Source organism: Gadus macrocephalus, chromosome 5, assembly GCF_031168955.1.
Source record: "Gadus macrocephalus chromosome 5, ASM3116895v1".
In the NCBI taxonomy this organism is placed as follows: domain Eukaryota; kingdom Metazoa; phylum Chordata; class Actinopteri; order Gadiformes; family Gadidae; genus Gadus; species Gadus macrocephalus.
Window position 1 is genome coordinate 1,901,655 of NC_082386.1, and position 18,163 is coordinate 1,919,817.

Here is an 18,163-nt window from a genome sequence, read left to right on the forward strand (position 1 = left end):
GTAGCGGGAAGCTCGTGAATATTCATGAGGGAACTGATCCCTGATTGGATGGGACTTGTTGGCTGGGACTTGGCTCGCTACGCTGGGACTTTGTCAGAGGGCTTGTGTGAAAATCACGAACGCAAATGAATTAAACGTTGTTATAAATCAACACGAATAATGTGACACATGATACCCACCTACTACACGGCAACTCTATAGCTACCTTTCTGTAAGTACAAACGTTAGCTCACTCGTCTAAAAGCCCCTGTGAAACTGTTATGTGTCACGGGGGCTACTGTAGTAAATCCTTTTTGTATTTATTATATTTTATAACGTTATGTATAGTGCATCGAAGTGCTTTCGGTAGCTGGTGATTGTTTCCAAGTTGTTTTTTTCTAATTGTTGTCCATCCATGTCTTGCTGGAGGTTAGGTGTAGATGGATAAGAATAAACCGTATGATTTCTGATATTTGTTTATAGTGGTTCTGCCACACCCCACAACCAATTACATTATAGAAAGAAGGGCCATAAAATCGGTAGGCCTATCCATAGAATATTTTCGCGTAGGGCTAAATGAATTTTAATATTGATTTTCACCTATCAATCCACCTCCTACACGGCAACTCTAGCTACCTTTCTGTAAGTGCCAAAACAAACGTTAGCTCGTAATGCTAACTCGTCTAAAAACAACTACTGTAGTATAACATGTGTCACACTATTGATACAATGATTTGTGTTGATTTATAACAACGTTTCATTTATTTGCGTTCGTGATTTTCACAAGCCCTCTGTTTTCACAAGCCCTCTGACAAAGTCCCAGCGAGCCAAGTCCCAGCCAATGAGGGATGAGTTCCCTCATGAATATTCACGAGCTTCCCGCTACCACCCTGCAAAAAATAAACTCGCCGCCGGCTCATCCAAGCTCTCCTCCGGTCTGATTGGGGGGGTGATCCTTTGATGGTAATGCTGGTAAAGACACTTGAATACTGACACATTCTACATTCGTAGTGTTTTGCCTTTTGGTGGAACCATGACCCACAGGATCTTTGAAAAAATCCAAAATTATTTTCTGACTCATACTTTTTAGCTCTGTTTTTAGCTCTTTTCAAAATGCTAGTGCTAGCCTAGTTGATGACGTCCAGAGTAGAACACTTTAAACGGTCGTTATGCTGTGTTTGTGGGACTACATTTTGTGAACGAAATCATGCTTGTGACATTTATAGTCAAATATGTTGTTTGAGTTATGTAAATAAAATGACAATAGTATAATAATAGTCTGATATATTTATGTATTTATTTATTTCCACGTTTTTTTTTGCATTTCACATTCAGCCTCTCGCCACCAGGGGGGGCTGCAGCCCCCCCAGCCCCCCCACTTCCAGCGTCCATGATAGTGCGCTGTGGAGAAGTCACTCGCACGCGTGCTCCTGTTTTGTTTTTCTCGTTCGCACGCCGAAATATTCACTCGCAAATGCGAGATTGGCCCAAGTCCCACAAAAAAACGACTGTAATAGCAGATGTTGAAGTTGTTAAATCATTAACAAACAATTTGTATGGAACAATCGGTTAAGGTATGTTAAGTGCTTGAGTCTCGACACTTTAGAGAATGTCTAGCGCGCAACTTGAATAAGCCATGTGCGATTTTACCCGGGCTCCAGCGCAACTTTCCCTACCAGGTGCAGCCTCAGGTAGCCTAGGACCATTCATACAGGAGCAAGCAAGAACGTTACCTTTTTCTGTCCTTGGGAAACTAAAAGACGGACAATCCGTTTCCACTGCTAGTGCAGTTTATCATTGCACATTTACGAGGCATTTCTTTTTTAAACTATCTTGATTTTCGAAAAATAGACAATGACAGATGAAATGATATTGAGCGGGACATTGAATGTATTATTTAAGGTGGTCATACCGTACCTACCATGTATATAACTCATTGAACATTGAACACAAGAAATGGCAGAAATTCCATTTATGCCCATGTACTTTCACCATACATACTATCTAAAAAATAAAAGGGCCTGCAGGAAAATATAAATACAGTACGCAAAAATTAACTTCGACGGAAAGTCGAAGTTAACACCATGTTTCTGATTGTGCTTCAGCTTCAGATGCCGTCAAGAGGGGTCTCTGGTCGTAATCAGTCACAAGTCCGTCCCTGACCAATCAGCATTCATTAACAGAATGCTAGCGTGTACGGCCAACAACGGCCCGAACTGTAAGAAATCGAAAGGACATAAGTACTCATTCATTTGACTTTTGAACTATAATCGATATTGAACTTGAGGAATCTACAATAAAATTTGCGATATTTCAACGACAAGCAGGTGAAAGAGACATATTTAGCCGTCTAGCCCCATAGACTCCCATTCATTCTGGACTCGCCCGCGATCACCCCCAGTGGATGTCTAATGGAACTACAACCAAGATCAGTACAATGGGGCGTATAGGAAGTGCCCAGGCTCTTCGTAGACGGGCTCTGGCACAGTTCCACAACCATCATTGTCAACATCCGGCCCCCTTCTTCTTCTACGCCTCTCTTGCTGAACTGCGAGTGTCAACATCCGGGATAATATACCGGTAACAGCTCTCAAGTCTCACGAATTCGGCGTGAGACACAGGCAATTCGGAAGAAGACGATGGGTGTGTCGCATAGACGTCGTCATCGTCTTGCCATCCCTCCCCGTTCTGTGAATGGTTCCCCATCTCAGGCGAAAATCGGATCCATGGAATCCAGGCTGCCTCGCAGCGCGAAATGAAATCGCGCACAAGGCTGCAAGGCTATTTCGGAGGCGGGACACGTTCAGAATTCCATTCATAAATTAACAGACGTGACTGTGACGTCAATTGTCTGGCTGGCTGGCTGGTTCTGTAAGTGTCCATGGTAAGATTTGTGTAACCAACGAGAGAGGTATGATCAGTTAAGCATGACGAAGGAGAAGTGTATGGAAGTAAATCTGTGCCATCGGATTTTGAAAATAAAAAGCCATTGAATTCTAAGCACTGAATATTTATGCATTGAAATAATGTATCTGGATTTTAATTTCAACGTAATCAACGTCCCCACGTTGAAGTTTTTGACGTTGAATCTTTGATTTTGAATTTTTAACATTGAAAAATAAAGCTGAATAGGAGTTCAATTCAAATCGAAATTATTAGTTAGTTATTTCAATGCATAAATATTCAGTGCTTAGAGTTCAATGGCTTTTTATTTTCAAAATCTGATGGCACAGATTTACTTCCATAGAAGGGACTCAAACATTTTGTGGGTGAGAGGGCGTATCGGTTTCCACCATAGGTGGTTTCTACAGGAAATAATCTGTGTGGGGGTGGGGGAATCTAGAGCGGTTCTCCACATGACGAAATATTCAGTTTCTATTGTCATACCAAATGGATATGTTCAACAAAAAAACAAGGAATTGAAAGCTACTTACAATAGGCCTAGGCTACATTAATTTCCCCTGATGGCAGCAATGTTCCACTTTCAGCTGGAATTCACCGGTACATCAAAACGACGTGTCTTCTTTAGATTTCAGTTCCCTTTATTTATTCACACAGTTCAGCAGCGGCATTCATTCAGAATCAGAGCCCACATTAAAGCTGCATTTAGGGCAACTATCACTACCTACCCGAAAAATAGATGCGCCATAAATGGTTTTGTATTTAGCAGTCAGGAACATGGGCATAGTTGTGGAAGTGCTGGTGTTAGAAAAAAAAGTTGACAGGAATTAAAGTGCTGCACATCGACTGTACAAATGTAGATTATTCATCACAAGAATTTTAATTGAGAAATCAAATAGGCTAATAAAGTCTGAATTGTGAGATAAAATTCAGCATTCTGATAATAAAGTCAGAATACTTGGATAAAATCCGAATTCAGATAATTAAATCCAGCATTAAAGGTTCATTTAAGAAGGCTCTCACCAGTCATTTGTCGCCTGGACGCGGTGTCGAGTTTTTTTTTTAAAGTAGTTCACTAGTCGTAGCGCGCAATAATAAAATAATAAAAGCAATAATAAAAGTGTCGGAATTCTGAGAATTTAGTCAGCATTCAGATTTCTCAGAATTCTCTGACACTGCAAGTTAAAGTGCAACTACTAGTGAACTACTTTCAGCTTGACTGGAGAGAACTTCCTTAAATTAACCTTTAATGCTAGATTTGCATGTACGCTATTTTGTGAATTAGTTTGGTTCTCTTTCATGGAAGCCGGAAGTGGGAGATTCCTTATTTTTTTATCATTATTGTTTTATAGGGACAAACATTAACAAATTTCTCCTACAGGGGATTGATAAAGTTCTATCTAGGCTATTGAACAGAAAGAAACACTTGGTCATACTTTACACACTTTACCACAGCATTGGCCTACTGAATGCCACAGATATATCTTCAGCATTGGACTGAATGCCACATAAATATATAATTATGTTTTTGCACGTTTGCAACGTTTAAAAGTTCAGGGTATGAAGTTCAAGTATATGCCTCTACTTGTATTGCTTAAGCCAATAGCCTTTTGAGGCAGTGTTTTTTCTGAATATTAGTGTTAAGGGCAAATAATGCTTACTATCATATATGTTAGTTTCCATGTCTGTGGACACATTTGTATGCAGTCACATATAAATATAAAAAAACAAATTTACTTATGAAGGTGTAGCCATGCATTTTGTTTTATTGTTAATGTGTCAATTTGTTTTTTATAGAAAATACTTTGTATAGATGAATTATTATAAAGTGGCTGGTAAAAAAATTGAGTAGCTGGTCGATTTTTTAATCTACCTGCCACAGTGGCTGGTGGGCAAAAAAGTTAATTTCCATCCCTGGTTGGTACGCAGTAAAAAAGTTTGCATTATTGTTTTTTTTGTTAATTATTGGGTGTTGGACCGACCAGGCCATGAGACCAAAGCCATGAAGAACAACAGTGGGCCGCGGTACAAACAGAGCCGTCTGGAGAAGCGCCTCAACAGGGACGTGTTGTGGTGTGTCATCCTGCTGTTCTCCATGTGTCTGACAGCAGCCATAGGTCAGTGTTTCCATTGTGACATTTAATGTGATAATATGGCTTACGTGCTGATTCATTCCATGAAGAACTATCTTTTTGTAAACAAAGCAGCAGTCACTGTTCAACCTGGTTTCTTCTCGTTTTTTCTTAAAGACGTTCAGATGAAAACAACATTTCAAATGTGGCTGTTTGTGTGGAAACTCTTGAACCATGCATTGTAAATGCGGTCTCCACTGAGGCATTTTTCAACCTCTTTATGTTCTGCCCTTGCAGGGCATGGTCTCTGGCTCCAGAGATGGACTGATCCCATTTATTCCATCGCTGAGCAGGTGTCTCCTACACTGGCGGGATTCTATGTCTTTTGGACGATGATCATCGTGCTGCAGGTAGATATGATATATTAAATTGATCATGGGCGACAGGATGTCAAAACTTTAAATATGTAACCTATCACATAGAATTCTATCCACACACCTAGCGAATATCTCAAGAAATATATGTTCCTATTCATGTGAAAGTCAGCTCAAACTCTAAACCTCCAGACTGTAGAGTCCATATCCCCTCTCTGTTGTACTTTCTCAAAGTCGTATGTCGCCTTTATGTCAGTGTACGGTAATCGGTTGCCCACTTGGAGAATCAACTCCAGCCATTCGCTTTGCGTGAAGGAATAGAAGAGTATTGATAGACTGCTATGAAGTCAGATTGAAATGGATCTGATGATTATGTAATGATCATTTTCTGATCCTTATTGCAAAACTTGATAACCCATAATATCATAATTAGCAGGACATTGCAGATTTATATTGGCCATGACTTTGATTGTATCATTGAAGTCCAGGTTGTCACTCATTTTCTTCTGACCTCTTTGATCTCCCCCCTCCATCCATTATCCCACAGGTGCTAATCCCCATCTCCCTTTACGTGTCTATCGAGATTGTGAAACTAGGCCAGATCTATTTCATCCAGAACGACCTGGCGCTGTACAGCGAGCAGCTGGACTCAGGCATACAGTGCAGGGCGCTCAACATCACGGAGGACTTGGGGCAGATTCAGTACCTCTTCTCCGACAAGACCGGCACTCTGACAGAAAACAAAATGGTGTTCCAGTGTTGCACTATACATGGGGTGCAGTATCCACACACACAGAATGGTGTGTTACTGTGTTAAGATCTGCTTTTCTTAATATCCATTTACCATTTGTTTAGATGGATATTATCTGATTTTCGGGTTTGTCATAAATGCGGCTTGTGTTTATTTATAATACGTCCCTCCCTGCCTTCTAATGAGGAACACAAAAGTACAGAGATGTCACATCTATTACATATCCCCCTGTGCTTTCTATCTGAACAGTACAGTGTGGTTGGTTTCAGGTGACACTTATCACCAGGAAAGGCTGAGGATCTTTTACTCTACATCTTATAGATGTAACTTTCTGATAATTGCTAGGTGATGAACAGATCCCCCATTTCATCAATAGGTGAAGGCCGATCCTAGTGATAGATCTGTCGTTGGTATCCATGCTTGCACGATACAAAAAGAGAAGCCAATCCATCTGACTGATTATCAGTTGACTGTAGCTCCAATCTGATGGTTGACAAGGTGACTGCTTGGTTCCACGTTCATGAGTGAGTCTCTGGGAGGGTGGGGGAGAAATAAAACCTGCTTGGCTTACATAACAGAGTACCATCGTAAGGCTCAACTAGTAACAATCATCTAGATGTTAGGGAGGATTCTACCATCATAGGATGGCATCTAAAGAAAAGTGTGTGTGTGTGTGTGTGTGTGTGTGTGTGTGTGTGTGTGTGTGTGTGTGTGTGTGTGTGTGTGTGTGTGTGTGTGTGTGTGTGTGTGTCTGTGTCTGTGTGTGTGTGTGTGTGTGTGTGTGTTTGTCTGTGTAGCGCGGAGGCTGGCTCTGTATGAGGAGGATGTGTTGGGTGTCCCAGGCCGCTCCCTGACCCTGCGGTCAGGTTGTAGCGTCAGGTCCCTCAGCTGTCGCTCTATGAGCTGCGGCCACAGCTCCACCTCGCTGCACTCCCTGACCAGAGAGGAGGAGGAGGAGCCCCAGGGAGGGGCGCCATGCAGCCGCATGGTCAGCCCATATCCTATCGTTTCTCTGTGTTTGTGTGTGTGTATATTGAGTATGTTTATATGTATAAACATGCATACATATGTAAAGGCTGTTCCTCTTGTCCAACCCCCAGGCTAAAGAAGTGATCCCAGACCCTGAGCTGCTGAAGAAGATGAGCTGCCTCCAGGCCACTAGCCTCTGTGGAGCTGAGGCCAGCTGCCTCCAGGCCACTAGCCTCTGTGGAGCTGAGGCCAGCTGCCTCCAGGCCACTAGCCTCTGTGGAGCTGAGGCCAGCTGCCTCCAGGCCACTAGCCTCTGTGGAGCTGAGGCCAGCTGCCTCCAGGCCACTAGCCTCTGTGGAGCTGAGGCCAGCTTAGAGTTGAACTCCATCTTGGACTTCTTCCTAGCGCTGGCGGTCTGCAACAGTGTAGTGGTGTCCTCATCCGGCCGGCCCTGTCACACGGTAGGCGGCCAAACAGTCAGACACTTTCTAATACCACTACCGTGGTTTTGGTTTCAATACCCTCTGTTTTCGATACCCATTATCAAGAGTGAGCTATGCTATTCCTGTTGACCAGAATGGGTTGACCAGAGAGGAAAAAGCGTGCATTACCATTCTTAATTTCAATGCTGATTTTTTGCACAGGAATGTTGTGCAGCCGTTGGGTAACATGCACTGTTTGTACATTGGACAGCAGCAGTCTCACTTTGGGCAGGAATGCTAAATCAATGCAACACAGAGAGAGAGACCTGTAATAATTTATTATCAATTATGTATTCTTTGTATTCTTTGTACTGACTCGATGTCTTGTCCGTCGGTTAGTAGCTGGGTTGTATCTGAACCAAAACATGTGCATATTTCCGCCTGTTGCAAAACTAGTTGGACACTACTTGGAAGTGTTGTCACACTTTCAAAACCACAATGGTTTTGAAAGTGTTCTACCAGGTTTCTCTCCAAGGATGCAACTTTATTTCTGTAACTTGTGACACCTTGCTCACTCTGCTATCCAATAATTCAATCAATTAGCTTCTCTCCTCCCCGTCCCCTCTCTACCATTTGACCCCCTCCAGCACGCTGATCTTCCCCACAACCTCACCTCAAGACTATTGGCCCAGGGCGAGGCAGGGTCCCGGGGCGTGTCAGGGGCCCTGGGCGCGGCAGGGGTCCAGGGCGAGGTAGGCTCCTCCACCACAGCCACACTGTCGCAGGCGGGCGCCTCGTGGGAGAGCACACAACTTGGCCCAGGCACCGACCTGGTGAGGTCCAACGTGGCACTGGAAAACCCAAGGGACCCAACAGCAGATGTGTTGACAGACATGGGAAACCGAGAGGAGGGTGTTGGTGCCGTGGGGGCCCCCAATGTTGGAACTGAACCCCTAAGAGTGTCGTCCCTGGAGGACCCGGCTTTTTGCCACAGTGGGCCGACGGCGGCCAATGAGCAGCTCATTTATGAGGCAGAGAGCCCGGACGAGCTGGCCCTGGTGCACGCCGCCCGGGCCTACAACTGCACCCTTCGGGGCCGGTCGGGGGACGGGCTGGCCGTGGAGCTGCCGGGGGCCGCAAGCCGCCTGCACGTCAGCCTGCTCCACGTCCTGCCGTTCGACTGCACTCGCAGACGCATGTCGGTGGTGGTGCGCCACCCGCTGACGGGGCGGTTGGTGCTGTACACCAAAGGAGCCGACTCGGTCATCATGGAGCTCTCCGAGCACCCAGATGGTAGGTGGAGAGGGGAGCCCACCCCCTAACCCTGACTTACCCTGACTATTCCTGACTAATTCTTACCCTGACCCTTTCTCTGGTTCGCTTAACCAATTAGCCATCTGATTAATTTGCCTCAGTATTTACCAGGCAATCATTTGACCGTATCCGAATGATGGCAATTGGGCGCCCCGGCGGCTCAGCGGGTAGAGTACCCTAAAGGCCCAGTCCTTACCACAGCGACCCGGGTTTGGTTACTGCCCCCCGCCGTTCTTTTGCAGCATGTCCTCCCATCTCTCTCCCAGGCCTTCCTGTCTTACTCTACAATAAAAAGCATAAACCTGTAAAAATTAAACCAAATAAAATGAAGTCATCACTAGAGGTTGCATTAACGGTTGGTATCATCATATCAGATAGTATTCTTCATTTATAATGGTTTCACATCATCAACATCAATGCAGTATGATGTCAAATGGTGTGTGGATTTGCCTGACATGTCTTTTGTCTCCTTGTATAGTGCCAGCCGGAGAGGGGTACGTTAAAATCCGAGAACAAACCCAGAACCACTTAGACGTCTACGCCAGAGACGGCCTTCGTACACTCTGTATCGCACAAAGGGTAATGCTCGTTAATGGGATGGGACCAATTTAGGACGTACAGGACTTTATATGTTAATATTTCTTGAGTTACAATACTTGCAATTTACTTTATTCATTTATTTTTTGTTTCTTTTCCAAATGTATTACTATTGTTATGCATCAAACACCTAGAAAAATGTCTTGTATTTGTAATGTCTTACTTGGCAATGACTTAAATTCAAATTTTCATTCAGGCCATCTTTAATGCCAGAAGTACATTTACTTCTGGCTTTAAATAAAGTACATTTAGGTCAGTTGTATGGATTTCTGCTACAATGTGAGCCCATTAGTGCCTGATGCAAATACAGGTTTTGGCTGTTTGTAACCTGTAATCGAGACTTGTTTACAGTAAGAGTGAGTCCCAGACCGGTCTTTAATTATAAACAATGCAAGGACAAGCAAAGTACAATAAATCCTTTGCCAAGACTAGTGACATGTTGCAATTAACGGAGAGGTCAGTGTTGATTTTAAAACCTTACAAATGTTTATTGATTGTTAATGTTAACATAGCTATCACTTTATCACTAATGTAAAATGCTTCCAGGGTTGGCAGGCATTCAAGAGATCAATCTGAAAAATCGTCCATGTAAAGATTTAGAATCTACCTGTAGATTAGAAGTACAGCAGTGTTAAGACACTAATACGGCTGCTGTGTTTCCCCTCGGGCCCCCAGGTTCTGGAGGAGGACGACTACCGGGCCTGGCAGAAGGGCCAGCTGCTAGCGGAGACAAGCATCGAGAACCGAGAGGAGCTGCTGCTGGAGTCGGCCCAGCGTCTGGAGACCAACCTCACTCTGCTGGGTGAGACAAAGGTTCACACATCATCTGGAGACCAACCTCACTCTGCTGGGTGAGACAAAGGTTCACACAACATCTGGAGACCAACCTCACTCTGCTGGGTGAGACAAAGGTTCACACAACATCTGGAGACCAACCTCACTCTGCTGGGTGAGACAAAGGTTCACACATCATCTGGAGACCAACCTCACTCTGCTGGGTGAGACAAAGGTTCACACAACATCTGGAGACCAACCTCACTCTGCTGGGTGAGACAAAGGTTCACACAACATCTGGAGACCAACCTCACTCTGCTGGGTGAGACAAAGGTTCACACAACATCTGGAGACCAACCTCACTGCTGGTTGAGACAAAGCTTCACACAACATCTGGAGACCAACCTCACTCTGCTGGGTGAGACAAAGGTTCACACAACATCTGGAGACCAACCTCACTCTGCTGGGTGAGACAAAGGTTCACACAACATCTGGAGACCAACCTGGTCTCCAAAAAAACCAAAGACTGTGAGCTGACACACACACAACCATAGTGTGTTTGTGTGAGCCGGGGCCCCCCCAGTGTGTGTGTGTGTGAGCTAGGCCCCCCAAAGTGTGTGTTTGTGAGCCGCGATCCCCCCAGTGTGTGTGGTAGCCGGGGCACCCCCAGTGTGTGTGTGTGTGTGTGTGTGAGCCGGCGCCCCCCCCGTGTGTGTGTGTGTGTGTGTGTGTGCCGGGCCCCCCCCCAGTGGCTGCTGCTCACTGCTGTCATCCTATGCAATATCCTGCCCTGATATCCTGTTGATATCCTGATATACATGTCTAAATGCCAAAAGTATCACTTTTACACATTCAGATCAAAGGGGGTTGTCTGTTGTTCTCAGGTGCGACCGGGATCGTAGATCGCCTCCAGGAGGAGGTCCCAGAGACCATTGAGGCCCTGCAGAGAGCTGGCATCAAGGTGTGGGTTCTGACCGGAGACAAGCAGGAGACGGCCGTCAACATTGCATGCGCCTGTAAACTCCTGGGACCCGATGACCAGATTCTGAACGCGAACTGCGGAAGTAAGGTGGGCAGTTTACAGTCGGTCAACGGTCTGTATTCACCCTAACCTCAGCTGATCAGGTGATAACTAGTGAGAGGTCATATCCCCTAATACATGTACAAACAGACTAAAGTAATGCAATGTGATTATTATTTATTTATTAATTATAACAAAGCAAAGCAACAAGGCATTAGGACACTTCTATCACGGATCATTCATGAACGATTTGAACGATTACTGGACAAGAAGAATCTGCGGAACCACGTCTAGTCTGCTCAGGCGTATGCGCTTGCCTATTTCTGTTCAACCTATTTATTAATGATTGCTTTTGTTGTGTGCCATGAACGCACACTTTTTAGGCTGCTAGGTTAGGGGAACTGCTTTTTGAACGGACAGGCCTGACCTGTTTTCTGTGCTTTAACATTCGGGTGCGGTCTCACTTCCTGATGATTATCTGATCAAATGGACGAGATTCACAGCATTCGCAACATCTATTTTTTTACTGATAAGGTTGTTTTTTTTTACCAACAATGTCTCATATGAAGGCCTTATTTTCGCAAAACGTGAAAATAAAAGCAAAGACCATGAAACAGCCTTCCTCTTTCCCGACTCCAGTCAGAACTACATTAGGATTAAGGGTGGGAATTGATACGTTTTTATCAATATCAATGCCATTGTCGATTCTGCCTATCGATCCAATTCCTAATCAATTCTCTTACCGATTCCTGAGTAGTTCATTGAGTGGCAAAAAAAGAGTTCTACAGTCTTCTGCACCAAAAGTAACCATTTTAACCAACCAACCTGACGCAGTCTATTCATACGCCGGTAATCAAACCCCGAGAAGCCCAATCCCTACGAGAGCTTCCCGCGGCCATCCGGAGGCGCACAGAGCTTTTGGCCGTGATATTATTATAAAATTATATTATATTATATACTATCATATAAAGAGCTCCGGGAGTCGCAAACGGCAACAATCACTTTCTCCTCCATGCTGCAGTTCACCCCGGACTGCACTGCATTGAGTTGGCCGGTTGAACGCTGATTGGCTGTTACGTTACACATGTCACTCAGTGGCCAGGCTGTTGAACGCCGATTGGCTGTCATCACGCGAATGTCGCGTCAAAGTTTAAAGATTGATAGATTGCGGGGAACATAGGACCCTTTTCCCAGAAAAGGGTCCTATATTCCCCGCTTTTCCCAAAAAGGGACCTATGCTCCCCGGTATGTATGGCTACAGGGGAACATAGGAGCCTTTTGGGAAAAACGAGGAACATAGGACCTTTTTTTTTTTAAAAGGTTCCTATGTTCCCAGGGAGGGGTGCCATGCAGCCGCATGGTCAGCCCATATCCTATCGTTTCTCTGTGTTTGTGTGTGTGTATATAGAACCCGGGGAACATAGGACCCGGGGAACTTAGGGATGACCCCCTTAATTCCATGCTTGGTAGACAAATGCTTTAGCTTGTTGCTGGTGTTTGCACCCTTACACGAAATGATAGCATTGCACTGATTACATACGGCAGAATTTTCATTGCGTTTGGTGAAATGGAGCCAGACTTGCGATCGCTTCCTACTCCACGATGCTGCCTTGTTGTTCGAAGGTTGTCGGCGCGCGCAGGGTCGTCGCAACATTTTTGCGTAAACCGGAAAACGTGGTGCGGAATCGTTAAGAAGAATCGATAACGTTGGAGGCGTACGATTCCGATGGAATTGGTTAGTTGGAACAGGTTCTGAGTAGGAACCGGTTCTCGATTCCCACCCCTAATTAGGATGTTGTTGATCTTTTTGTGGTAGGATGCATGTGATGCCTTGCTCCAGGACCTCCTCTCAGAGGTTCGAGGCACAGGGGAAGGACCTGGCAGACCAACTTTGGGCGAGGACAAAGCTTTGCCAGCTGCGGCCGTGGGGGGCTTCGTCTTGGTGATCGACGGACGAACCCTGGAATGGGCCCTCCAGGACGAGCTGAAGGGGGGCTTCCTGGAGCTGAGCCAGCAGTGCAAGGCGGTCCTCTGCTGCCGGTCCACCCCCCTGCAGAAGAGCCAGGTGGTCCAGCTGGTTCGCAGCCAGCTCAGCGTCATGACTCTGGCCATCGGTGAGGAGCCTTTGACATCCTGTTAGTCCAGTTGTATCTTCAGACTCTCAGGTCCTTTTTCATGTTTCTTATTTGATGGGTATTTTTGCAACGTGGTGGGACTGAATGAGGGGATTGTGTTGAAGTTTGCTCCAACAGAAGTAAAGGTATTCAGCCTGACTCAGGATTCAGAGTCATGCTGGTCGGCTATTAATCTGCTGCATAAAATATATTATATTGTACAATTTGAAGATTTAATCTTTTAATGTTTTGCTCCAGTTTGGTTTAATCTGTGGTATTGTGATGAAGCTTATGATGGTGAGTTATTTTATTGGAATAATCAAATAAACCACCAGAGAGGAAAATATCTGGTCATTCACTTCCAGGCGATGGAGCAAATGATGTCAGCATGATCCAAGTGGCAGATGTGGGCATCGGGATATCTGGCCAGGAGGGCATGCAGGTAGCCACTGTTACGCCATTAGGGACTACTCTACCATGCTCTGTTAGGCTCTGAGGACACATTGAAGAGGGTATAGTAATTATAGTACTATATAGTAGTGGCAGCTAGGGTGATGGTTTGTGGAATGATGTATAATGTCTGAGTGCTACATGTAGGTGTCTTTTTTGAGCAAGATTTCTCACTCCTATCTGCTCCTCAAAGGGTACACATATACCACCAGGTGTGACTGTGTATCACAAGTGGGCGTGTCCAACTATATGAGTGCTGGATAGATCAGTCTACCAGCCTACCCAGTGTACTGTGGCAAACGTTGCTCATCTATCCTTCGGACATCTAGATGGACACGCCCACTTGTGATGTCAGAAGAGGCAGATTTGTACGGCTAATCACACTCACCTGGTGGTATAATATGTCACCTTTTAATGTAATTTAAATGAATGGATCTGCTTAATTCCTAAATATTAATATGTCCCTACTGTCCAGTAGGGACATATTACTGGAGGCAAATGGTAATTTAATTTAATTTGAAATTGTAGACAATATGAATCTCAGATTCAGAATCCACCCATAAATGGAATATTATTGATAAATATAGATGCAAGCAACAATGGGGGTGTCCTATACAGTATGGAAAGGATAGTGAGCCATAGACCATTAACTATCATAGGCTGTGATTTTGTTTCTCAGACCATGTATGTTTGAGGTGGGGTTTGAACCATACCTCCTGCATTGTATGTGCTCAACTTCCTGAAACGTTTCACTTTTAGAGAGATGTGTTTTAAATGTCTTATTGTGCCCTGCTTTCTCCCCAGGCTGTTATGTCAAGCGACTTTGCCATCTCCAGATTTAAACACCTGCGGAAGCTGCTCCTGGTCCACGGCCACTGGTGCTACTCTCGTCTAGCCAACATGATCCTTTACTTCTTCTACAAAAATGTGGTAAGAGGTACACTTCACTCAAGTCTTCTCAAAGTTTTTAAAAAAATGTTTCATGCATTAAATGCATCTGTTCAGATGTTATTGGAGAATGGTACAGTCTGAGAGTGACAGGAGAATGGTACAGTTTGAGACTGTAGATGTTACAGGAGAATGGTGCAGTCTTAGACTGACAGGAGAATGGTACAGTCCGAGATTGACAGGAGAATGGTACAGTCTGAGACTGTAGATTTTACAGGAGAATGGTGCAGTATTAGACACCATAAACTGATTACCACAGTGCCCCTCATATAGTTTGTGTGGGAGGTTGGATCAAGAAATGACAGGTTTGTTAAATGTTTTAAACCGGCAGTTATTTATTATCTTCCATGTCACATGGAAGATAATAAATGGACCAGACCTTAACCAGGTAAGGATCATTGTTATTGTGTGCATTTAGACACTGAATGTAAATTTTAAAATGTGGCCCTTTCAGCTTACTCTCAACAAACAAAGATTGGAATTAACAATTTGAAAAGAACCAGACCATAGACCGCTTTGAACTGTTTTCATTTGTCTTCATTGCCCAGATGTACGTGAACTTGTTGTTCTGGTACCAGTTCATCTCGGGATTCTCGGGGAGCGTCATGACCAACTCATGGATCCTGATCCTGTTCAACCTGCTCTTCACGTCCGTGCCGCCCCTGGTGTATGGCGTGCTCGACAGACACACGCCAGCCGACACCCTGATGGAGCGACCTGAGCTCTACAGCTCCAGGCCAAGCTCTAAGGTAAAATGAATACATGGACTACGAACATCTCTAGGGCTCACACTACCTCTATGATGGAATAAACCATCATAGATGGAATCATATTTAAAGGTTCTAATCAATGTATCGCACCTGCAAACTTGTCGCTTTTCGGCGACAATCGCCGTTTTCTTGGTGAATTGGGTCATTCACGTGAATGGCGTAGAACCAAAGAGGTTTTTTTTGGTGGGGGGGGGGGGAAGGCTGTCCTTCATCTGAAACATTATTGGATAATTGTTATAATTGACATTTCTCTGGGCCAATCGGAATCTCAGCACTTGCCTCAGAATCTTGAAGCACACAGCGCCAACTGAGCTCGCCTTTGGATGAGACGTCTGGCTACCGCGCGAGTCTGATGGAAACTCGTAGCGTCAATTGGAAGTAGGGATGTAGGCCTACGGTATAAACGGTATAGAAAGTACACCAGTGTGAATTCGCGCTACGGTATGGATTTTGACGTCACCGTGAGACCGGGGTGACCGGTAGACAGTGTTGTGTGTTACACGTAACAAAGTAAGTAACACGTTAATACAGTAGCCTAACTACTTTTTCATGTAAAAAGTAAAGTTACGCGCAACTACTGAAAATATGGTAACGAATTACTTTTCCCAGGGACAGATTTGACAGCGATACTGCCTTCTCAGGCAGTATGCTATTGCGCAAGCAGGCAGGCGCGCAGCAAGCGCTCCTGCTTGCTTGCGTAATAGTCTCATTCCACACCGTATGAGACAGACGCTGGTAGCGGGAAGCTGTCTCTGCAATCAGACATTGCTTCCACAGGCATTTTGAAAGCCAGTCCTTACGACAAAATGTCAGCAGTGGCACGAGTTAACAAATGCCGTCACTGTATACCTGTGTAAGGACATGGTTCCCTTTCAAAATGTCGATAGAAAGGGCTTTAAAGAGATGGTCAAAACACTCGATCCCAGGTACGCGTTACCTGCCCGCACACACTTCAGCCAAATTGAGATGCCAAAACTATACAGCAAGGTCCGCAAGCAAGTGGAGAAACAAATCCATACTATTAAACATTAGTGTTCAGAGATGGAAGTAACTCAATTTTTTATGCAGTTTTGCTGCCTTACCAGTATTTTACCCCTTCAGAGGCATTGTCACAGCCCGGCTCAAGGGAATGACAAGGAGATCACACGTGGTTTTAGTTCAACTATTATTGTTTATTTAACCAACTAAAGATAGAGTAAATTAAAGTGATGCATGTCACTCAGTAATGAGTGCTGTGTGTGGATGAGTGGAGAATGTATGTGCAAAGCTAACCAAAACCCTAAACAAACCTTACGTCAAAGGAGAGCGCGATCAAGTGGCTGACTCCTACAGTTTATATAGCTGAGGAGATCTGCCCGCATGGGTGTTAGTCATTACACTGATCACTCAATCAGGAGGTGCCAGAGGGCTGTCACTGCATTTATATCGAAATTAGAAGATAAAATTAACATACCGTTGTTGTATAATACCGTTACCATCTATGCCTCAAATCATGCCGTGATAAACATTTTAATCCATACCGTACAGCCCTAATTTGAAGGAACTATCTTGTGTTAAATTCGAGGTAAGTCAGGCTTTATGGGGCAAAAACAGCAGCTACTTGAATCAACTAACGTTAGCTACCGCTTTTTTGATGTGATATAATTTACAATAATATAGTATTTTTAGGACCGAGTCAACCTTGTGTAACCAATACCTGGTGTCTATGGGCCAGATCGTCAGAAGATTCTAGTGTTCGTAAGCAGAGATATGGTACTACTGTCTGCACAAGAATGACACACGGAAGCAATGGATATATTTCAAATATATATATATATATTTGTTTTATTGTTTATGGCCACTTTGCAACAAGGAAGCCTCTAATTATTCAGGAAAAATAAAGAAAAAGACTCTCAAAAACAAAACAAAACAAAGACACAAAACAACAGGATTTAAAACACCTCTGACCAAATTAAAACATCCCTGAATCACACGTCTCAACAAAACAAACAGTACACACTAAAACTGAGAACAGCTTACTCCAAAGATCTAGCTTCACTCAGTCCATGTGGAAAACCACTCCGGTTTGGTCCGTGCGATTAAAAAATAAATAAATAAATCAAAGTCTCTTGCCCCTACCACACTGCAGAAACAACAACACAACAACACCTGCTCCTTCCGTTCAGGGTTCAAAAGGATCGCTCCGATGGGGGGTAGCTCGCCAGTCTGTACACCGCTGCAGACCTCCAGGGAGGGCGAGCAGGATGCAGACGATCCAGGATCCAATCTCAATCCACACAACCAAAAAAACCCGGCCTTGACAGCAAAGCCAAAAGACTAGTTAATAGTCTATCTATATAATACATTTCAATCACTTTTATATCAATAATATTTAAGGTAATTTAACACAGTGTAAAACATAAATGATTTACACTTAACTCTCTATATAAATCGGTTCAAATAAAATACTTCAAAACCCATTTGAATTGTATTTTCTTTGTGTTGTTACACTCAGCAAGCTATAGTTTAGTTACTGAAAGAAATTATAATTTTGAAGATAACTTCTATAAATCACAGATTTACATATTCCTTTTCACCATAAAGCAAATTAACACAGCTAGCAACATCACTAACCCATCAACAGACCGCAACATCAAAGAAAATGCATAACCCAACGGCAAAACTACAATCTGCCCGCGGCCCCAGCAACGGGCCTCACATCCCCTCC

General features: G+C 44.2%; 1 protein-coding gene across 2 annotated transcripts in view; it reads left to right on the plus strand.

Annotated features, from left to right (window-relative positions):
* The window catches only part of atp10d (ATPase phospholipid transporting 10D), a 56,823-nt gene that overhangs the window by 20,695 nt on the left and 17,965 nt on the right, over positions 1–18,163 (plus strand). For both annotated transcript variants that reach the window (XM_060051132.1, XM_060051133.1), the window contains 13 exons: positions 4,866–4,997; positions 5,250–5,362; positions 5,874–6,126; positions 6,875–7,065; positions 7,178–7,507; positions 8,116–8,761; positions 9,261–9,361; positions 10,055–10,181; positions 11,038–11,222; positions 12,991–13,288; positions 13,654–13,730; positions 14,543–14,668; positions 15,235–15,435. In XM_060051132.1, coding sequence (XP_059907115.1) covers positions 4,866–4,997; positions 5,250–5,362; positions 5,874–6,126; positions 6,875–7,065; positions 7,178–7,507; positions 8,116–8,761; positions 9,261–9,361; positions 10,055–10,181; positions 11,038–11,222; positions 12,991–13,288; positions 13,654–13,730; positions 14,543–14,668; positions 15,235–15,435 — 2,780 coding nt within the window. The remainder of the gene's footprint in view (positions 1–4,865; positions 4,998–5,249; positions 5,363–5,873; positions 6,127–6,874; positions 7,066–7,177; positions 7,508–8,115; positions 8,762–9,260; positions 9,362–10,054; positions 10,182–11,037; positions 11,223–12,990; positions 13,289–13,653; positions 13,731–14,542; positions 14,669–15,234; positions 15,436–18,163) is intronic.